This window comes from Carassius gibelio, chromosome B22 (genome assembly GCF_023724105.1).
Source record: "Carassius gibelio isolate Cgi1373 ecotype wild population from Czech Republic chromosome B22, carGib1.2-hapl.c, whole genome shotgun sequence".
NCBI classification, from domain to species: domain Eukaryota; kingdom Metazoa; phylum Chordata; class Actinopteri; order Cypriniformes; family Cyprinidae; genus Carassius; species Carassius gibelio.
In genome coordinates this window covers 2,638,120-2,662,296 of record NC_068417.1, presented here as the reverse complement: position 1 = coordinate 2,662,296, position 24,177 = coordinate 2,638,120, and the positions used below count along the sequence as shown (strand labels likewise).

The 24,177-nt window shown below is 38.2% G+C and overlaps 1 protein-coding gene and 1 long non-coding RNA gene across 2 annotated transcripts in view; both read left to right on the top strand.

Annotated features, from left to right (window-relative positions):
* Positions 1 to 24,177, top strand: part of LOC127987559 (uncharacterized) — a 1,718,354-nt gene that overhangs the window by 1,065,576 nt on the left and 628,601 nt on the right. Inside the window, exons 64-65 of the mRNA XM_052589927.1 lie at positions 5,332 to 5,508; positions 5,856 to 6,032. Of these exons, the coding sequence (XP_052445887.1) occupies positions 5,332 to 5,508; positions 5,856 to 6,032 (354 nt within the window). The remainder of the gene's footprint in view (positions 1 to 5,331; positions 5,509 to 5,855; positions 6,033 to 24,177) is intronic.
* Positions 14,759 to 17,263, top strand: LOC127987652 (uncharacterized). The gene is made up of 3 exons (XR_008161307.1): positions 14,759 to 14,815; positions 14,925 to 16,304; positions 17,036 to 17,263. It is a non-coding gene; the product is annotated as an uncharacterized LOC127987652 (long non-coding RNA).

Here is a 24,177-nt window from a genome sequence, read left to right as displayed (position 1 = left end):
CTCTATAACTCTTTATATTGAGTGTGTTTTTACTCAATTGGTTCTCTATAGGGCTTATGTTTTTTGGAACAAAGCAGGAATTACGGTCTGGCTGAAATGGGCTCGTGAAGGAATATAGTAACGGGGCTAAATTACATTAAGAATGTTCTTAAAACATGCGTTTTCCACTATAGGCGCTCGCTCACTCAGCACACGCTGAAGGCTCGTTGCAAAATGACTAAAGGGTCTTTCACACAGGACGCGATACGCGCGGCGCTGGATCCTGGGCTCAGCGTTGCCCTTCAGATACAACGCGATTTGCGCTGCACTATGCCAAGAGCAAAGTAGGTGGAGTTTTCAAAACTGCCCGTGCATACGTTCTATTTATAACAGTTCTTCTATAACGTGCAGGCCTGTTAATTGAATCGTACTGCTCAGGAAATTCCGACACAGTACAGTACTAGTCCATTTTGATTACCGTGCTTGTTTGGATGCCCCGATCGATTGGTAAAGTGCACCCAAACACCAGACCTGTTGGTTATTGGAGGATCTTCTATTTGTGGTCTGTTAAACGCATTGGCTATTTTGCAACGAGCCTTCAGCGCGTACTGAGTGAGCGAACGCCTGACCTGAGTAGCCTAACATAAACATATAAGCTGGTGTTTTTTTTTTCTTGTTCGGGGGTGTCAGGGGCGTTGCCTGTTACGTCGTTTGGGTTATTGGGCTACCTTGTTGAACGCATATCATTATATTTCACAATTTTTTCTTTATTTTCCAAATATAATTAATTAGTCCAACGAACCGTTCGGTACATAATGCGTACCGCGTACCGAACCGAAAGCCTCGTACCGAACGGTTCAATACGAATACGCGTATCGTTACACCCCTAATATATATATATATATATATATATAAATAAATAAAATAAATAATCGGTCTGACCACTAATAGGTCTTGGTACCCTCTGCCTTCTGGCAAATCTGGAGCTGGAGGCCACTGAACAGAAAAATGGTTAGTAGCATGAGGGAGCGGAAGAGTTGAGGGTGCGTTTACGAATGGAGGCGGCCTCACGTTTGCTTCAGCTGCTGTAGCTGTGGGTCGTGGGAAGGGGCTGGGGTGTGTGATGTCTTGAAGAACCCGTGTAGCCTGCACTGCTAGCAGAAGTTACAGGATGGAAATACTGAGATGTGCAGGCCTGTGTTGCAAGTAAAAGTAGCTTCATGCTTGCTTTGGCTGCTGTAGTTGTTGGCTGATTTGACAATTGCTCAAACCTTGTCTGAATTAATACAATCCTGTTGGAAAAGCATCTTTTCCTCTCGTTTTGGCCTTCAGGCCCTTTTTAAACAGCCTCCAGAGCAGATAAATTTGGGATGCTGTTTTCCTGTTGTAGTATGGACTGTGAAAATAGAGGCTTTGAAACGATGTAGCATGTTTAGTTTTATAAACCATTGTACCAATAGACATGTCTATAGCAGTAACGTTAATTGCAGTAATGTGATATTCAAATTCAAGCAGTTTCTAAAGACATTTACTTTGCATGCTTTTCATATAACAGTCCTAAAAAGACGATAGAAAATTTACTCACACTTGTTGTTCTGCAGCCAAACACGAGGCAGTTGCGTTTTTTGAAAAATTCTGAATAATCATGCCAGTAAATGGTGAAATATGTCCCTAAATATCCATCTCAGTGAGGTTTAAACATGCACAGTAAAGCAAATGTAATGTCTTTAGACATTTCGGTGTGGATGACAACTCTGCAAAAAGCCTTTGCTTCGTGGTTAAAAAGTGGCATCGTCATCGGACAGAGTTAAGTCATAACGCCGTTTAACAAATTTTGGCGTCTTCATAAGCGCATTCTATATATAACGTCTATTTAAATTGTTCAGATGAGCAAATCACGAGGTTTTCTTGCATGATTAGCATTTTAATTGTTTGGTCAGACGGTTCATATATTGATCTATATATTCACGTTCATAAATCGGGGATTAAACGTGGAATTTATCTTTTGTATGCTAAATATGTAAACAAGCATATGTGCACAGTACCTATAACTGCGCTTTACACTTTGCAAGATTGACATGCTAAATGGCTAACTGACCCGGTTTACTCTCATCAATTTTGTTAAGATAAGATATGTACCAGTTCATTGCGTTTACGAACGACATGTATCCGTTTAATCAACTCAACATGTATACCGGTTTAGTCCTTTCGTTCACGAATGAGAGCTCTCGATCTCTGAGACTCATATGAAACTCGCTCATTGTGGATGACAACTCTGAAAAATTCTTCATGAATGAGTGTAAACTGAGAACGATTCGTTCGCCTAGAAGATTCATCCGAAAAAACGATTCTTTCACGAACGACATGCCACTACAACAACGCACGGTCTTCGCCGCTAGTGGAGGCAGCATCGAACTGCGCCACGGCTGAAAAAGCGAGAAAGGTTTACTGCGGTGAGAACTGGAGCACGGCTGCGATCCAGCATTATAAGAGAGCCCGGTCCTGGCGAGAAAATCGTGTTGTCGAGTGAGGCGAGCTCAAGGATTTGCACGAGCTTTTGGCCACAACGTGTGGCTTGGCGAGAAGAGCAGCTGACGCGATGACGCGATGACGCTTGTTGGTGTTTGGCGGATAGATATCTTCGTCGGAAGGAAGATTGGGCCTGTGATAAGATGATGGACAGAGCGAACCGAATGCTGACAGAGCGAACCGAATGCTGACAAACGGTCTATGCCGAAAAACTGTCGTGGGACAGGAGGTAGGAAGACTGGATATATATACGCTTGCGTGCTATTTAAGATGATTAGCTAAACGAGATGCACCTGTGCCAAATGGATGATTATCTGATCGTGCTTCTCCCAAACTTTGTTAATAAAACCACATTTATTAAATACGGGCAACTGATTGATAAAACATTGATCAAAATTAAGATACACGAAAATCTTTTTAAAAGAGCTTTCTATAAAACAAAACTTAATGAAGTCATCAATTATGTCTAGTACTATATAAATTACAATGGTTTAATTGGCATATTTATATCAAACGACCCGACCGACCGCGACTCGAATATCATTCAAAATAATTTTGGATGACTCGTAACCGCAGTCACCCACTCATTTTGGATCAACCCGCGCATCACTGACTGTTACGTTGTTTTTTGCACCATATATTTGTATATTGTTTATATATGCTAATTTTTTTTGTATAGTTCATCTGTCTATATTCCGTACTGTATATTTTACTTGTAAAGTTAGTTGTCGTGTGATCTAAACATTTGAAAGTTGTAATGAGTGTTTCTTGTTGCTCATACAGCAGGTCAAATACACAACCCAATATCCAATTATTTCAGTTAATAATACCAAAAATACACAAACATTTCTCTTTTATCCAGTGGGACAGAACTGTTTTCAATGTGTTTATTAATGGGACACAAGTATGACCATATTAGCCCAGTCCTGTCAACGCTGCACTGGCTCCCTATCAAACATCGTATAGATTTTAAAATATTGCTTATTTCTTATAAAGCCCTGAATGGTTTAGCACCTCAGTATTTGAATGAGCTCCTTTTACAATATACTCCTCTACGTCCGCTACGTTCTCAAAACTCAATTTGTTAATACCTAGAATATCAAAATCAACTGCGGGCGGCAGATCCTTTTCCTATTTGGCGCCTTAACTCTCGAATAACCTACCTAACATTGTTCGGAAGGGAGACACACTCTTGCAGTTTAAGTCTAGATTAAAGACCCATCTCTTTAACCTGGCTTACACATAACACACTAATATGCTTTTAATATCCAAATCCGTTAAAGGATTTTAAGGCTGCATTAATTAGGTAAACCGGAACCGGAGACAGTTCCCATAACACCCGATGTACTTGCTACATCATTAGAAGAATGGCATCTACGCTAATATTTGTCTGTTTCTCTCTTGTTCCGAGGTCACCGTTGCCACCAGATCCAGTCTGTATCCAGATCAGAGGGTCACTGCAGTCACCCGGATCCAGTACGTATCCAGACCAGATGGTGGATCAGCACCTAGAAAGGACCTCTACATCCCTGAAAGACAGCGGAGACCAGGACAACTAGAGCCCCAGATACAGATCCCCTGTAAAGACCTTGTCTCAGAGGAGCACCAGGACAAGACCACAGGAAACAGATGATTCTTCTGCACAATCTGACTTTGCTGGATCCTGGAATTGAACTACTCATTTCGTCTGGTCAGAGGAGAACTGGCCCCCCAACTGAGCCTCGTTTCTCCCAAGGTTTTTTTCTCCATTCTGTCACCGATGGAGTTTCGGTTCCTTGCCGCTGTCACCTCTGGCTTGCTTAGTTGGGGTCACTTCATCTACAGCGATATTGTTGACTTGATTGCAACTAAATGCACACACTATTTAACTGAACAGAGATGACATCACTGAATTCAACGATGAACTGCCTTTAGCTGTCATTTTGCATTATTGATACACTGTTTTCCTAATGAATGTTGTTCAGTTGCTTTGACGCAATGTATTTTGTTCAAAGCACTATATAAATAAAGGTGACTTGACTTGACAACAGAATAGTTCTGTGCTGCTGTATCAGAACATATTCATAGTGTTTATTGATGCTTCATATCATCTCTCTGTCATCAAACACCAGATTAATGAATGTGTAACACAACTGAACAGAACCGGTCCAGACTGGGCTTTATTCTGTGCAGGCATTGCTTCTTCAGTCTGACCTGTTTCAGAGAAATATTACTGTACTTCACATCTACACACACAGACAAACCTACAGTTTTATTTAGATGTGCAAAGTTGAATCTGTGTAGCAAAGCTGATCACATCACTGGACAGAGCAGAGCGAATGCATTTACGTTGTAGTGATGTTCAGACCAGAATCAGTTTAAACACAAATACACAGCAGTCAGGACTTTTATTTTAGACAATATGATCAGTTTTAGACACAAGATGAAATAAGAATTATATGACAGAAATAAAAAAATATGAAAGATTTTAACACCTTTCACACAAGGTTGTTAGGAATTAAAACTTCATTGTATTTCTATCAAGAATCAGGAGAAATTGTACATAAATCATGAGAAGTGTCAATTATTTGATTAAATGAACAACTTGTTTGTTTTTCTGTTTTGAAGACCAAATTGTGGAAAATTATCCAAAGATGTTCAGACACTCTTCCTCTGTTTTTGTTTTATCAAGACATTGTGACTTTATTAAATAGTTTTCTTCTATCTTCTCTCTTTCTCTCAATGAAGATTAAGATGCTCTGATTTGACAGATGAAGGTTGTTCTGCTGTGACTTCATGAACATAATGTGTCTGATTCATTGTGTTTTCTCTTTCTGTCTTCAGTCTGTGTAGATGCAGTATTACAGAGAAACAGTGTCTCATCCTGACTTCAGCTCTGAAATCAAACCCATCACACCTGAGAGAACTGAACCTGAGCTGGAATAAACTACTAAGAGACTCTGGAGTGAAACACCTCAGTGATCTACTGATGAACACACAATTCAAGCTGGAGAAACTAGAGTTAGTCTCATTATACTCTACAGCAGTTACAGTCAGATTCATTTATCAGGGTACATCATTTATTTCCAAAAATGAATGTACCCTTGTGATCTTTAATGAAAACAACTATCACTTTCCCTCATAAACGCATCTCTTCTCTCGTCTGATGATGTGAAGGCGGGAAAACCTGTCAGTCACATGAGATCACAGCAATAGCAAACAATTATCAGCTTTTCATCAAAAATGCTGTAAATCACAAACCTCTTTATTTTTATTTCTTGCACTGTATGATGTTTACTCATGATTAATTTAACTCACAAATGAAGATAACATTTCTGATTCATTGTGTTTTCTCTTTCTGTCTTCAGTCTGTGTGGATGCAGTATTACAGAGGAACAGTGTCTCATCCTGACTTCAGCTCTGAAATCAAACCCATCACACCTGAGAGAACTGAACCTGAGCAGGAATGAACTACTAGGAGACTCTGGACTGAAACACCTCAGTGATCTACTGATGAACACACAATTCAAGCTGGAGAAACTACAGTTAGTATCATTATACTCTACAGCAGTTACAGTCAGATTAAAGATTACTGTTTACTTTCAGGAAAAGGAAAGGAAAGAATGTGACGTGTGGCCAAGTCTAGTGTCCCATACTCTGAATTTGTGATCTGCATTTAACACTCACACACACACACGTTTGTTTTTGTGAAAAGTGGGGACATCCCATAGGCGTAATGGTTTTAATACTGTAGAAACTGTATATTCTATCGCCCTTCACCAACCCTACCCCTAACCCTAACCCTCACAGGAAACTTTGTGCATTTTTACTTTCTAAAAAAAAAATTTTCTGTATGATTTATAAGCGTTTTGAAAAATGGGGACATGGGTTATATCCTCATAAGTCACCCTCTCCTTGTAATACCTGTGTCATACCCATGTCATTATACAGAGTTGTGTCCTGATATGTCACAAAAACATGCCCACACACACACACACACACACACACACCTGCGGTGCTGAGGAACAGTTGGGGTTCAGTTCTTGCTCGAGGGTCTCATCTCAGTGAATCACCGGAGATCACAGTAATCCAGCTCATTAATGGACCAAATTATCAGTATTTTTATTTTTTTTTTATTCACTCAGACATGTACAGTAAAGAATGACAATTGCAAAAAAGTTAAAAATGTGTTTAGGTAAATTGTAATTCAGAATTTTCTTAAACTCAATTTTCACGTTTAATATGATTTTTAAGTAGTTCTGTAGTTGATCCTGTGTCTACTTTGTTAATCTTTTTTCTTTTGTTTTTGTATATGGTCATATAATAAGGTTTTTGGCAATGTTTTATTAATTATTGCACTGTATGGTGTTAACAGATGATGAATTACTCACACATGAACATAACGTGTCTGATTCATTGTGTTTTCTCTTTCTGTCTTCAGTCTGTGTTTATGCAGTATTACAGATAAACAGTGTCTCATCCTGACTTCAGCTCTGAAATCAAACCCATCACACCTGAGAGAACTGGACCTGAGCGTGAATCAAATAAAAAACACAGGAGTGAATCACTTTTATGACGTACTGAAGGATTTACACTGTAAACTGGAGAGATTGAGGTCAGTAACATTCACAGACAAGAATCAAAATGATGAAAATCACTTTGTTTAGCTCTTATGTGCTGTTCAAGGTATTTTCAGACCCCAAATGATGTTTGCTGAAATAAAAACAAATGTTTCCTTTATCTAAATGTCATGAGACTTTGTACGGTTGTCAACACTTGATGCTCTACAAACAGCAAATTTAATTGGATTGATATCTGGTTGTGTGTTAGTGTTAAAAAAGTGACTCTCTGGAGACCCACATTGAATTTAATGAAGAAATGATCAAATCAATATTTTTTCTTCTTAATTTATCAAATAAAATCAATAAATCCACCACAATTCAGACCACAAAATACACGAAAATGAAGTGGCAACCTGTCACAGTGTCTGGTTTGTGTTCCCTGGGTAACCACTAGATGTCCTCTTTCCCCACGATCTCTGTCTATCATTGCACTCAGACAATTCCTCATTAGCATTGTCATTTCCCTGTGTATTTATACCCTGTCTGTTTTAGTATGTGTCACGGAGTCCTTGTAGTTTTCACGCTACTTCTAGTCCTGTCCTTGCCTGATTGTTTTGTGTTTGTTTATGTTTGGATTGCTACTCTGGTTATGACCCCTGCCTGGACTGGATAATGATTTGGATTTTCCCAATAAAAGACATACCTGCACTTGGATCACTTTATGTGTTTTCCTGTGTCCCAATCGTGACAGAAGGACTCGGTCACACAAGAGAGCCAGCGGTATGTCTGTTGATGTTTCTTCCCAAGCCACCGAGCGGGAGAGAAGGAGTCGGTTTGAGGGAACCCGCCTGGTCGTGTTTAACGGGACCAGGGGAGGTCGCCGAGCAGTCAGTGGTCGAGAGGAGGTTCAGCATCGCTCTCCACCATGGCCCCCCTGCCCATGATGGCCGCAGGTCCAGCGACACTGCACAAGATGGCCGCCAGCCCAGCGCCACTGCCCAAGATGGCCGCTGAAACATTTTTGGATTATTTCTCCATGCTGTCCAAAATCCTAGAGATTCCCAGGAGTGTTCACGTCACGTCTGCTGATCCAGAGACTGTTCAAGTCACGTCTGCTGAGCCAGCGCCACAGTACAAGATGGCCGCCAACCCAGCGCCACTGCACAAGGTGGCCGCCACCCCGGAGCCACTGCAGAGGATGGCAGCTACAGTGGGCTTTCCAGAGTCGAGTCAGGTCCCCGTTGACTTTCCAGAGTCGAGTCAGGTTCCCGTGGACCCTCCAGAGTCGAGTCAGGTTCCCGTGGACCCTCCGGAGTCAAGTCAGGTTCAAGTGGACCCTCCGGAGTCGAGTCAGGTTCCCGTGGACCCTCCGGAGCCGAGTCAGGTTCCCGTTGACCCTCCAGAGTCGAGTCAGGTTCCCGTTGACCCTCCAGAGTCGAGTCAGGTTCCCGTTGACCCTCCAGAGTCAGGGTTAGTCGCCGTTGACCTTCCAGAGTCAGGGCTAGTCACCGTTGACCTTCCAGAGTCAGGGCTAGTCACCGATGACCTTCCAGAGTCAGGGCTAGTCACCGATGACCTTCCAGAGTCAGGGCTAGTCACCGATGACCTTCCAGAGTCAGGGCTAGTCACCGATGACCTTGCAGAGTCAGGGCTAGTCACCGCCGACACTCCGGAGTCAAGCCAAGTCACCGGTGAAATTCATGAACAAATGCAAGTCACCATTGATCATCATGAAAAAAGGCAAGTCACCAATGATCTTCATGAAAAAAGGCAAGTCACCAATGATCTTCATGAACAAAGGCAAGTAACCATTGATCTTCATGAACAAAGGCAAGTCACCAATGATCTTCATGAACAAATGCAAGTCACCAATGATCTTCATGAACAAAGGCAAGTCACCATTGATCTTCATGAACAAATGCAAGTCACCAATGATCTTCATGAACAAATGCAAGTCACCAATGATCTTCATGAGCAGAGTCAAGTCAGCATTGATTTTCTGGAATCCAGTCTAAACACCCTAGGATTACCAGAGCCTCCCCACGTCTCTGCTGAACTACCAGAGCCTTCCCATGTCTCTGCTGAACTACCAGAGCCTCTCCACGTCTCTGCTGAACTACCAGAGTCTCTCCTCGCCTCTGCGGAACTTCCAGAGCCTCGTCACGTCTCAGCCGAACTCTCTGAGCGCTCGACTGATCCTGTCGTGGCCACGGAGGCTACCCTTAACTTGTTCATGTTCTCTGTTTCAGACTTGCCCAACCTGACTTGCTCTCCTGTCAATTCGATCCCACTGTGGTGGTCTTCGGCGCCGCCCTGGTGGGCATCGGTCTCGATCACACGGATATGTTGGTCTTCTGCTCCGCCCTGGGGGGCTTCCGCCCCGACCACACGGTTGTGGTGGTCTTCTGCTCCGCCCTGGGGTGCTTCGGTCTCGACCACACGGACGTGGTGGTCTTCTGCTCCACCCTGGGGGACTTCTGTCTCAACCACACGGATGTGGTGGTCCTCTGCGCCTCCCGGGTGGGCCTCTGTCTCGACCGAACGGATATGGTGGTCTTCTGCTCCACCCTGGAATCCTGCCCGGTCAGCACTGTCCTGGGTCCCTGAACGCTCTGACCCACCCTGATCTCCTGTTGTGTTGTTGTTGTTTTTTTGTTGTTTTTTTCACTTCCTGTCCCTGTTCCCCTCTGTGAGCCTTGCCCTCCGTCCCTCCCCTCGATCCCCCGCCGGTCCATCTCCCTCCTGGTCTCCCTGTTTTGTGTTTGCACTTCTGGTCTCTGTTCCCCGAATTACATGTTCCTCTTGTCTCTGGTTTCCCCATTTTACCTGGCCCTCCGTCCCTCCCCCTGAGCCTCCACCTGTCCACCTCCCTCCTGATCTCTTGTTTTGTCAGTCTCGTCTTGGAGCGTCTGGTAGCCGTTCCATAGAGGGGGGGTATTGTCACAGTTTCTGGTTTGTGTTCCCTGGGTCACCACTAGATGTCCTCTTTCCCCACGATCTCTGTCTATCATTGCACTCAGCTGTCACTGGTTATTAATCATTGCACTCAGCCAATTCCCCATTAGCATTGTCATTTCCCTGTGTATTTATACCCTGTCTGTTTTAGTATGTGTCACGGAGTCCTTTTAGTTTCCATGCTACTTCTAGTCCTGTCCTTGCCTGATTTTTTTTGTGTTTGTTTATGTTTGGATTGCTACTCTGGTTTTGACCCCTGCCTGGACTGGATAACGATTTGGATTACCCCAATAAAAGACATACCTGCACTTGGATCTCTCTCTGTGTTTTCCTGTGTCCCGATCGTGACACAACCCTTCCACACGTTCACAATGCAGAAGGATTACACTCTCATACCCCCAAAAAACAACCATAGACATCAATTGGAGACTATAAAAATTTTGATTTTGTTGTTACATAATTTGTCAAAATGTCTGAAGAGGTGACAACCAGCACTTTTAATTTATTTTTATAAATATAAAAAATATCATAAATCCTTAAACTACACAAATTGGAGTAAAAACATTAAACGAACAGCACATAAGAGTTCAACAAAACACTTTATCCTCAATATCTCATGAATGTGTTCACATTATATTTGTGAAAGATTTTTCATCTTAAAGATTTTTCATCTCTGTTTGTCTCTTTCTAGTCTTCATGACTGTGGCATTACAGATGTTTCTTCTTTAACTCAGACTTTGACAAACACAAAAGCTCTGCAGTTTCTAAAAGAGCTTGATCTGAGTGTTAATAAGATTGGAGACTCAAAGCAGAAGCTCATTGATGTGCTACGAGACTCAAACTGTAAACTGAGGTGAGTAAACTTCACTTTGTGATATTAAAGAGATTCATTTACATCTGATATGAGAACAAATATATACTTTCACATATTTGTGAAAAAGAGTTTATCAAATGATCATCAGGCTTTATTTCTAAGGGTTTGTGTCTGAATGAAATGTAAAGTTGATAAAAATGTTGAACACAAAGGAGGAAAGAGAAGAAAAGCAGACTGTCACAGCTTTCTCCAGCAACAGCTGCTTTATTAATGAGATCAGTAATAGTGAATCATTAGAGTTTGAAATAGATTTGTTCAGATTGTAGGAAAACGCTGGTAAAATCAGAGCAGATTCAGCTTCAGCTCACAGTCGTCCAGCATCACATGATCAATGTCTCTGTCTCTTGTGTGTTTTTACTTTGACAAGCAACACGTCACATTACTTTACACTTACTTTCTGTAAGAGATAATGTCCCTCCAGCCGCTTGTTATCACAGAATAAACCCGACAGGGTGATCAGGACTTGTGTCCTCCTGAAGAGACTTATTCTGTGATAACATCCGGCTGCATCTGCATTATCACACTTATTATATGCTTTCTTGACACACAAGTGAAGAATTAGACACAATTTAGATTCAGCTAAACACTTCTGCTCAGTTAGCAACAACTTGAACAACAAGACACACTTTGAACAATGTCTCCTCAAGTCTACTATTAACAGGAATCTCCTGCGGTTTTGGTTTGAGGGTAAATCCAGTCAGTAACTGAGGCACAAGCTAATAGCAGTTGTGTTTGAATGAAACGAGTGAGAGCGCGGTGCTGTGATACGAGAGAAGTCAAAGAAACGCCCGACTCAAATACCGTATGACTGTGTGTTATTCTGCTGCTAATGACACACACCTAATGAATAACACACCTCCGAATGTCACCACTGACCAATCAGAATCCAGTATTCCAGCGAGCTGTGCAATCATTTCACTTATTTACTGAGACCAACACAAACATGTTTAAACTAGAGACAAACAGCTTTAACTAGTGACACATTTAACTGAAAGATTTGTGTTTTAAGACAAAATCACATTTGTGTTTGTTTCCTCGTCACTTATTGTATTTGGTGTACACTCCTTGGTATTTCATTCAGACAAACATATGAATGGAATTTTTCAAATGTATTTAAAACACAAATATAGTTTTAGAAATTTCTATGCAAGATCATGCAAATTTTAAGCATTTTAATTATAAACATTTTAAAAGAAACTATATATATATATAATAGTAATTTTAATTTAATTTTACTTATTTTAATTTATTTTACTTTTCTGTTCCACCTTACAGTGTAGACGAAGATGAAGATTAATTTCCAAGATTCTCTGATAGAGTTAAATCACCAGAAGATGATGAATCCTGTATCTCATAAAGTGAAGTGGTCTTGAGAGGAGCAGTAAACATCAGCTGAAGATCCACAGAAGAGCTTCACTACTGTGTCTATGAGGAGAAATAAATGTGTGATAAATGTGTAAATGTGATCCATACAGGTGAAGAGACTCAGACTTTACAATCAAATAATGCAGCATGTGTGTTAGAAACATGATATTGAATGATTAATGTTGCTTTAGTATTCAAGCAGATGATCATTGTGTTTAATGTAAAGCTGGAACAGAGGAGGAAGAAGCTCAGATGAGTCTGTCTGGCTCTTCAGTTTAATAATATTTCTATTAAACTCATTCATAATGATTCAGATGTTTAAATGTGATTGTCAAGTGCAGCACTTACATGTATCAAAAGATATAAAGCAAATCTACAATGTTTTGAAACTTATCTCATGTTTTCTACACATTGTTATTCTATTTTACTTTATATTTAGTTGTGTGTGTGTTGTTAATGTACATGTATCCAGTATATAGTCTTTGTTCTGTGGATGGAGTCTCCTTCATCAAATCAACTAAACATTTTCACAAGTTAACAGCATTTGTGTCTTTCACTCTCCTCTAAATACTCAAACACATTTATTCTTTTTAACACTTTTATATTCTCATGTAAATAAAATGCCACATACAGTTAAAAACAAGTGAAAAGTTTACTTGTCTGTTTTAAGTATTATTAAACTGTTTTAAATACAGGCTAACTTGTAGACATGAAACATAAAGCATAAAAAGCTAATGAATAATAACAGAAATGTTCCCATTATATGTACAGCAGGTTACATTTTTCTTTTTTAACAGTTAATATATTTCTAAAAGTGCTGTACTTTCTTAATTGCGCCGCATGAGTAGTTGTTGGTCAGAGATGTTTTGGAGCAGAAGATCTGCAGGATTCTGGAGGTTCATCATGTGGAAAGTTGATAGTTAGGTAAAGTGCTTCTGTCGTTCTCTAACATTCAGATCTGTAAAGTAAGGTGGAAAGGACACAGCTCTGATACGGAGTCATTCTAGTGTTGGACCTCCACATATTGTTCAGTGTTATAAAGCTGTTTCTGCTCTTGCTAATGCGTCTCTTGATGTCATTGTCTGTCCTCCATCATGTCTAATGATGAAGCCCAGGTCTACAAACTCCTCATTTCTACAGAGGTCTGCTCCTGTACTTTAATTGCTGAGGGGTTTGAGGTGTTCAGTGTTATCATCTCTGTTTTCTGCTTGTTGATCTTGGAGTCTAGTTGTCTGAGTCCAGATGTTTTCTCTGGTGAGGGTGTAAGAACAACAGCTAATCATCAGTGAAGTCAAGATCTTCTCTGGATAATGCTCGACTTAAACAGACAAACACTTCATGAGTCAACTGTCAGCTTTCCTCACAACGGAGAGCTCAGACTCAGATGTTAATAAAATAATCTTATAATATTCATACACCAGACAGTTGAGTATCTAGAGTACAGTATGCACAGTGTGTAGTGTGTCATTCAGGATTTCATCTGGATAGAAATTAAATCCAAGCAATGGCCATTTAGTTTTATTAATGAATCTAAATGAAACTGTCAAATGGTCAGCAAATGAACTTAATGAACTTTAATGCTTGAGCAGCAAATCAGCATATTAGTATGATTTATTTTTCAGATAGCGGGCAGGACAAACAACTATGACTGGGACTGTCATACACACACTGTAAAACCCGACAAGATCACTTCAAATTAACTTAATATTTTTTAGTTCAGTAAAATATATATTTGTAAGTGTCTGTTACCATACACTGTAAACCCTAATAAGTTCACAGAACTCTTAAGTTTAAAAATTACATTACATTAAAAATTACATTTCCAGTTGCCTTAAATTATCTCAGTTATCTTATAAATATTGCTATTTCTCAATTTATAATTAGAGAGTACTTCACTCAAAATTTTCTCTATTTTTCAACTCATATAATGTAGGAAATACCCTCAAATATAGTCTATTGTTGTCCATCCTAAACCTAACCACAGGCTCTACTCTTCACCACAACGGTAACACTACAAAAACAACATAATAGAAACCTTTGTAAGTTCTGACATGACACAACATTTAAGTACTAACTTAAGTCCCTCTATGTGAATCTTGTGTAAAAACACACAAAATAACACTTAATTTCTACATTTATTTTCCTTGTTTTCTGATGCAAAGCATGCTGGGAACTTGAAAACGCAATCATTTTAAAGTTCACCTTACTACAACAATTTTGAGTTTACAGAACTTATTTAAATATTTACATTTTACAGACTGTGGGAGCGAGGTCGCTGTGTGATTGGCTGACAGAGTGGTGACAGCCCTCTGGCGGCTGGAGATGGTAATGTTTTCTCTTAGTTAATTTCTCTTGGTTCATGTCAAATTAATTTTGATAATTATAATTTATATAATTTATAATGGTTTGTGTATTCTAAAATATATTCCTTTTTGGGTGTTAATTTTGGTCACATTTACATAATGCTTTAAAGAAATCAAAATTATTTTCTTTATTTCTTGTAGGTGCAAAGAAAAGCAGCTGAAGTGGAGAAATGTTTGATGCTTCAAGACTCTGAAGCTGATTTTATTAGGTAATGTATTAGTTATTTAAATAATTTGATAAACTTGTAATTAAGATTACATTTTATATTGAAATACTGCATTGTAGGTTACATTATTGCTTATGTTTCTTAATTTCAGGTCCACCCAGTGCCTTTTGACTATTTGAGGGTCAGATGGTTGTGAATTCATACCTCAACTTTGTAGCTGGATTTACAGTCTGGCGTCCCGGGAGCAGGCATCTTTTGCACAGATCTATCTATCAAAATACTTCAAACTTTTTCAAGCCAACTTCAAAGTTGATCTAGTTTAGATTAGTCTTTTTTTTATTTTATCAGAACAGAAGCACTTCTCTTATGGAGGCCACACGAGAAATACAGATGACAATTGAGGTGTTGAAGGCTTTCAAGATCACCCCAGGGAAGTCAATGGAGAAAGTGGCGGAAGCTGTTAAAGTAGGAGAATTCAAACAAGTGCCCTTACGTTCAAGCAAGGAAAATGTAAATCGATTCCTATTCCTCCAAGCCATCATCAACAGTCTCTCTTCACTCTCTTCACAGTCTCTCAAAAAGTTGTTGACTGCTAGCAAAACATACCTGGCAAGTTCTTCTGAATGTGAAAGAGGCTTCTCTGTCCTCAATGCCACTGCCACAGATGCAAGGAATCGCCTTCAAGTCAGGAGCCTCTCTGCAGTACTTTTCATTGACATTAATGGCCCCCCTCTAAAGATGTTTGACGCTTACCTGTATATTCAGTCTTGGCTTAGGGAGAAGAGCTTTGACACAATTCGAACACTGTGTAAGTCCTAATATTAATGTTATGCTGTATTAATAAAATAAGGGATAAATGATGAGTTAAATCCCGTTTATTATAAACCTGCTATCAGATGCTTCATTAGTGGCCGGGTTTCTCGACAGCGATTGATCTGAGAGTTTAAGAGCATTTTCTGAGTCATTTTCTGATCGTTCGTTAATGATTCACGTGTGTTTCTCAGAAATGCACTTAACACAATCTCAGTATCTGTGCTTTAAGAGCTGCTTAGAGTCGCTGTCCGTTTGTCAAGTGCTGAAATCTCATCTTATAGAGTGACTCGTGATTGTAGCACACGCTCGTTTACTGAAATGTTCATCTAATGCTGTGTTCAGACTCTGTCAGCAGATTGTCATTTGACTGACAGCTTCTGATCAATGTGGAAGCAGCCAAATATCTCCAAATGAAAGAAAACTCGGGTTTATCTTTGCAACAATACCCTTCACAAGGTGTTCAGATGAAGAAAAAAAGATGCTAAAGCTCCAGAAGAAGGACATAGATTCAGTTCACATTAAGAGGAGCATCCAGCAGGACACACAGAAGATCAAAAAAAAAGAATTAAAAAAAAATTTGGTAAATGTAACGTGTTTGTATCTGTAGATATATTGGGATTAATCAGAGGATTACATCTTAAAGTTACTGAAATATTGAAGAAAACGTATCGTAAAGTCATCAAAGACATGAGAAGACATTTACAATTACCCATAGAAGGTAACTCAAAAAATACAGCTACATTTGTTGCAAATATTTTATGTATTTATTTATTTTGATAGCTCCCTCTTATAGATATGAAGATTTGTAATACATTTTTTTTTTTTTTTTTTTATACAATATAGCCAGAAGTGTCAATACTAAAGGTCCAAGCACAAGTGGCTTTTGTAGATGATACAGTTATATACTTGTAAAGGCCATGTCTCTTTTCTAATAAGAATCTTTAGGTGTCTAGTTTTAGAAATATTATTCCATTTAATACATTAAAATTATTCACATTTTATATTCACTTTCCTTTAGTTGGCCATATATTCAGTCATAGTTGGTGACATAAGTTTTCAATATCATTAGGATATAAAAATATTAATGATAGTATGTATTTTCGAGATTGTAATATATTACATTTTGGGAAATAAATATTTCTATGCATTTTTTACTACAAGTGAACTATTTACCATTTTCACAGTCTTTAAATTATGATCTAAAAGAGTTTGTTGTGTGATTTCCTCTAGTGGACAACATTAGTATTACAGCCTTCATCTCTTTTAGCTCCCTGAGCAGCAGAAATTCATCAAACTTGACTTATTAACTCAGAATGTCTTGTCCATGTGTATGAATTTCTGAGAAATTATGGATCCATCCCTTTATAACTTAAAACTGGTCATGTTTAATTGTTTCAGCTGAAATTGTCATTTTGTGATCACTACATGATGTTTGTTTTCCTCCTTCAGTCTCTAGGTCTGTGATACCATACTCTCACACACCATGGACCAGTTCTCCTTCACAAACACCTTGTTAGTGTCACTGTACTTCAAGCAGACAGGTTTGAACAGGACACAATGGTGTTTCCTGAAGATGAACTGAGCAGGACTTTGAAGGCCTATCCAGAGCTCAGTGAGAGTAAGCTGAAGACAGAGCTTAGTCTCATCTACTGCAAGGAAGAGTTCAGAAGCTCTCATGCTGCTGTGGACCTTCTCCAGCTGTTTATGGAGAACAATCTTGAGGAATATTTTAAGAGGAGGAAATATGATGAGGAAAAAAGGGAAATGATTCAAATAAAGACAGACATTGTAAATGATAATGTTCAGAAGCTTTAAGAAGGAAATACTTGTGTTCAAACATCTCATGATTTACCCCCAAACATACAGGATTGATGGAAAGAATAATATTAATTTCTAAATGTCCTAGTTTGTCATACACTGCTCCACACTCCAGTCTCGTGTGTGGCATTAATGCACCTTTAAAATCAGCCACCAATCAAATCAAAAGAAGAAGAAGAAGCTTTTCCTACAAGAAAAATCCTGATTCATACTTTATTCCAGTTGGTTGTGGTAATGAAACAGTTTGGCTGCCATCCGCAAATAAACACCAGAGAAGAAGAAGTAGAGCCGATGACGTAAGCACTCGCGCACGCTTCAGTTCAGCGGTTTTCTGAGGTGAGTACTGTAGTTCGTGATTTACACCTTTTGTTTTGAGCAAACTCTTTAAATAGAAAACGGTAAGATGTGGAAATACTCTGATGTTATGAATGCGGTAAATAACATTAGAAATGTGTTCAGATTGGTAAGGACAAATCAAAATGTTTGATAAAGATGTGTTTCTATCAGCAAACAGTCAGAATAAAGTGAGCTGATCTGCTGCTGATCCTGAATGTCTTGTTTAATGAGTGTTTATAGTCTGAGACTCATCAATATTATCAGCTGATCAAAATCCTCTTTATTTCATGATAATAGATCCTGTTTTCACCTCATTCATTACACTGATGACTTCAGATCTGTTCATTGACACATTAAGATCATTTTATTGCTGTCAAGATCAGAAAACAACACGGTTATCAGTTATTGTGACATTACAAGATGAAACTATCACAACAGCATTTATTCATTAGTCTGTGATAAACCATGTTTCATATAAAACAAAAAACTAAAACACATTCAGTTCAACTCAATTCAGTGGTGCTTTATTTTTACCTTGCAAATTTGTTAAATTATAGAGTGAAGTTTTCCCTGGAAACCACAATTGAAAATTTGACATTTTTAAGTGTTAAAACGAGTAGTTCATATACATTTTCATATACATCATTTGAGTCAATGATTCAGTTCTCCATTTATAAAGACATGCCCTGTGTCTCAATGTTCATACTATCAGCCTAAATAGTGTGTGAGATTAGAAGAAGTGTAGAGAAATATAATGTAGGAACCAGTTAAATGTCCTTGTTAGTTTTTATCATATTTAGTCAACCTTATCCTGTTTAGTTTTAGTCGACTGAAAGTCTCAACATTTTAGTCTAGTTTTACTCAATGAAAACTTGACATTTTAGCAGTAAGATTATTATTAATTAACCACACAACAGTATTAAGTTTGACAGCCATTTTTAATTCAGTCTTATTTTTACTCAAATGTACATTTTAATTATCATATTTAGTCAACCCTGTCCTGTTTTTGTTTAGTCAAGTTTAAGAAAATGAAATGTATGAGCATTTTAGTCAGGTTGTGTAATGGCTAAACCGATCAGAATTATTTTTGCTCTAAATTATAATCGTAAAGTTTGTTGTTATTTGAGAAATGTACTTTTGTGTTTCAGGTATTGCTCTTTCACCAGTAAACACAAAGCAACAGAATGTGGACTCATACACATGGTTTATTTAATCTCATGTAATGTGCTGATTTATTAGGCTTTTTATTATAGAAAATTACACCAAAGACTTATGCACTCAGTCTGTCTATAATATGAAAACTGGTGAAACAAAGAAAAATATGATAACAGTGAAATTCCTAATAGTTATTCCACTATTTCCAAATTGCAGCATTGCATTGTCAGTGACAGCATTTGAAGATTGATTTATAAAAATCATTTCAGGTTTAAGAAGTGTTTCAACATTGCATCAACTACTGATGAACACATTGATTTTTATTTAAATAATCACTCTGTTGATTATTTAACCATGTGTTACTTTGTATTTGGAAGGCGTTTGTCTTTCAAACACATTAAAACACACAAATTTACAAACTTTTGTCATCTGATCCTCTTTCATCCAATATATTTACTTGAAGTACCCCTGAGATTTAAAAAAGATTTTATTTTATTTTGATTGGTTTTAAAATTATTTATTTTAATGTAGCCTATGATGTTTTTTTATGATTTAATTAATTAGCTTTGTATTAATGTCACAAACCCTAGTTAGGGAAACCTTGAAGTAATGTTTAATGCACTTCATGTTAATAACAACAATATTTATATATATTTATTAGTCATGGGCCGGTATGAGATTTTGATGGTATGATAACCTTAAACAAACATATCATGGTTTCATAGTATTGTTGTTACAGCTCTGAAATGATTGAGAATCATGAGTCAGTTCGGGAGTTCGGAGCGGGTTCGCAAATTATTTGAGTCAGTTTGGGGATCGCGAATCATTTGAGTCAGTTTGGGAGTTCGAAGCGGGATCGCGAATCATTTGAGTCAGGTCGGGAGTTCGGAGCGGGATCGCGAATCATTTGAGTCAGTTTGGTGATCGGGAATCATTTGCGTCAGTTTGGGAGTTCAAAGCGGGTTCGAGAATCATTTACGTCAGTTTGAGAGTTCGGAGCGGGATCGCGATTCATTTGAGTCAGTTTGGGAGTTCAAAGCGGGTTCGCAAATCATTTGAGTCAGTTTGGGAGTTCAAAGCGGGTTCGCGAATCATTTGAATCAGCTCGGGAGTTCGTAGCGGGTTCGCGAATCATTTGAGTCAGTTTGGGAGTTCAAAGCGGGTTCGTGAATCATTTGAGTCAGTTTGGGGATCGCGAATCATTTGAATCAGTTCGGGAGTTCGTAGCGGGATCGCAAATCATTTGAGTCAGTTTGGGGATCGCAGTTCGGGAGTTCGGAGCGGGTTCGCAAATCATAGCTGTATGTGGATAGGCATTTTTAACTAATTTAGTATCTAGTTCTAATTATGTTCTCCACGCGTGTTTAGGTACGATATGTGAAATCATATTTTTTTGTTTTAAAAAATGTGTTATTTTTAAATGACTGGGTAAAATAAAAAAATAATAAAAAACTGGACACAATATATATTTTATAGTATTGTTGTTACAGCTCTGAAATGATTGAGAATCATGAGTCAGTTCGGGAGTTCGGAGCGGGTTCGCAAATTATTTGAGTCAGTTTGGTGATCGGGAATCATTTGAGTCAGTTTGGGAGTTCGGAGCGGGTTCGCGAATCATTTACGTCAGTTTGAGAGTTCGGAGCGGGATCGCGAATCATTTGAGTCAGTTTGGGGATCGCGAATCATTTGAGTCAGTTTGGGAGTTCAAAGCGGGGGAGCTCGGGAGTTCGTAGCGGGTTCGCGAATCATTTGAGTCAGTTCGGGAGTTCAAAGCGGGTTCGCGAATCATTTGAGTCAGTTTGGGAGTTCAAAGCGGGTTCGCGAATCATTTGAGTCAGTTTGGGGATCGCGAATCATTTTAATCAGTTCGGGAGTTCGTAGCGGGATCACGAATCATTTGAGTCAGTTTGGGGATCGCAGTTCGGGAGTTCGGAGCGGGTTCGCAAATCATAGCTGTATGTGGATAGGCATTTTTAACTAATTTAGTATCTAGTTCTAATTATGTTCTCTACGCGTGTTTAGGTACGATATGTGAAATCATATTTTTTTGTTTTAAAAAATTTTTTATTTTTAAATGACTGGGTAAAATAAAAAAAATAATAAAAACTGGACACAATATATATTGTTTTTGAGCAACATTCAGAATATTAGAAACAGAATTAGTTTATTTTTTTCTTTGATTTGTTTCCTAAAAAGACTGACATCTTTATTTAACCTAAATCTGTTATTACAGTTATTTAATTTGTTAAATAATTCATATACATATAATTTCATATCATTTAGTTATATAATAATAATCATACACATAATTTGATTTAATAATAACCTAATTTGAAGCAAAAACAGAATGTTCTGACAAACTTTGTGAAATTTTATATATATATATATATATATATATATATATATATATATATATATATATATATATATATATATATATATTACTATTTGTATTTTTATGTCAATATGGTAGAATATTATTATTATGCTACTAACTATAATTTTTGTCATGTAATTTGGAATCAGTACCGGATTACAGTTTACATAGGCTATTTTAGTTCCCCTCAATCCACAACAATCCTTTCAATTAACAGCATTTAGAAAAGAACAATAATTAAAAATATAAGAAGCTATAGCAATACAGACGACAAGCCAAAACTAATTCATTTAAAACAAAACAAAACTGAAACCAACATATTTTTTTCATGTTTGAGTGACTGTATATTATCATGATAATGAAGAGACTGCATTGTCAAAGTAACTGTGTGCCCCAGCACAATCACTTTACTTTTTTATTTTTTTATTTTTTATTTTTTTAATTCAGTGGAACTGTGGAAGCAACTTCTCATTTTAGTCAAAAAGATCATCGTAATTGTAAACGGTTGCCTTTTGTGCACATTCACAATAAAAACAAATCTTTATGCTTAAAATAAGCCTAAAGAAAAATAGGATGCCTCTTTCTGTGTCTGGTTTCCTTTTGTGCTGCACATACTAGGCTACTTGTTTTTTGTTTGTAGTTTTGTGTGTAGTTTTTTGTTAATTTTCTTAATTTATTAAGTAAAAATTTATTTCTTGTAAAGGCCTATTTATTCATTTTATATATATATATATATATATATATATATATATATATATATATATATATATATATATATATATATATATATATATATATATATATATGCGCAGTGCTTTAAGTGGGCCGGTATGCACCAGTACTCAGTACCGCCACTTCCAAATATAGCTCTTGAGCATACCGCCACCTCTCCGTGCGCCCAGAACGTGCTTGTAGCGTACCGGTACGCTCATTTGGACATCTGTTTTAATAGAGGTTTTAATCTTTTACCTGCACTGCCTATTTTCAGAGCGCCCTTCACAATGCAAGCTTCCTAATTCATCCCACCCAGAGCAGAAACTACATTTTCCATTCATCTTTAAGTTTCACAAATGATTAGCGCATGTGTCGCTTTTCCCACTGTTACGTGTAATCAACTCAACTTGGCCGGAGAAGGTGTGTGAAACTCGTTATGAGTGTATACTCTGTTCGGTTAAAAATCAAATACAGTTAACAACACTTAACATGTTCACTTGGCTTCAATCTCTGAATACTGATAGAACGAGATCAGAATCAGATGATTCGCTGACTAACACCTCACCAAATTTTAATCACATCACTGCAGGTCAGACTCAAGCTAATGAAGTAATGCAGCTCTTTCAGGAAGGGTGACCAGACGTCCCGAAAAATTCGGGACAGTCCCGGAATCTAAACTGTTTTCCCGACTCCCGAATCTGGCCCTAGTTATCCCGAAAATTATACTAAAGCAAAATCTTGAGTATTTATTGTCTGATAAACATTAAAAACTGTCTGCGGAGGTTGAGTCGTCCTGCAGCCCCCGCTGGCTGCTCATTGGCTGCAGCATCTTTTTTCTAAGTTCTAAAAAAATACCGTAGACGGCAAGGCACACATTTAGATATTCATTTATCTAATTAATCTATAGCCTATGCACAAAGACTATGATCTTTTTGTCCCCATTTCGTTATTTTCGTTTAAGCTTATTAACGTTAAGTGTTACAGAAAGGTCTGATTTACGCACTGTTACAGCAGTCTTTATTTTATTTTATTTTATTTTTTACAATGACATTTGAGTTCATGATTTTAATGTTGCTGTTTCTTGTGGCAGACTAAAGAGTAATGACAGACGGTTGATCTTTGAATAAAAATGTTTAGTTAAGGTTTGAAATTCATTATCTTTTATTATAGGCTACGAAGTCTAATATCATAAGCCCCCCATCCCGTCACCCAAGACCACATTACCCAATATCATCATCAGTTCTCTCTTCACAGCAGTTCAGTCAGTGTACTGTTTGAGTAAATGAATTGCTTCGGTATATTGGTTTGTTTTAACTCGGAGCGAGTGTCAGCCACATTAAAAAAAATACCTTATCCGTTCTCTTTTGGCCTAGCTCTTCCTTCAGTCTCCTGTTTTCCTCCAACAAACGGTTAATTTCACCATGTCTGCAAAAATCCATTTGTGAAGCATCATCTGTCCAGCTACATGTAGTGCAGGTGCAGCATGATCTCTGACAGCTTTTCATTTTTCATACATTTCATTGGCTTGTTTGCCTAAAAATAAAAGATGAGACAAGGACTCAAACAGAAAGCAAAGGGCTTTATTGAATAATAAAGCTTTATTATTCAGTAAAGCCCTTTGCTTTCTGTTTGAGTCCTTGTCTCATCTTTTTTTTTTTTTTTTTTTTTTTTTAAAGTAAGGACAAACACGAGAACACAACCGATGACAACACAAGACCAGACAAGAGCAGTGTTTGGAATAACAGCGTTTAAAAGAACGGCGTTAGGTAACGACGTTATTTTTTTCAGTAACGCGGTAATCTAACTAATTACTTTTCCCGTCGTTACAACGCCGTTAACGTTACTGAACGTTAAATGCGGTGCGTTACTATGCATTGATTTAATAAATTATGTAATCCAAACGCACCCCCGGCTCACACAGGGAGTGAGCAGGTGGGTTAATGACGAGATAAGCGGTTGTGATTGGCTAAGGCAGAGTCATGTGTTTCATGGTAGCCAATCAGAGCCAGTGTTTTTACACACATGCCGGCACACGCGGCTGCGTCAGCGGCGCCAAACACACACACACACACACACACACGCAACAGCTACACAGAGATTCGCAGCAGAGATGGCGAGTCAGGAGCAATCTGATGAAAAGTTGGCATTTTCAAGGTGAAGATATAAGCACTACTTCAAATTCGGTCAAAGG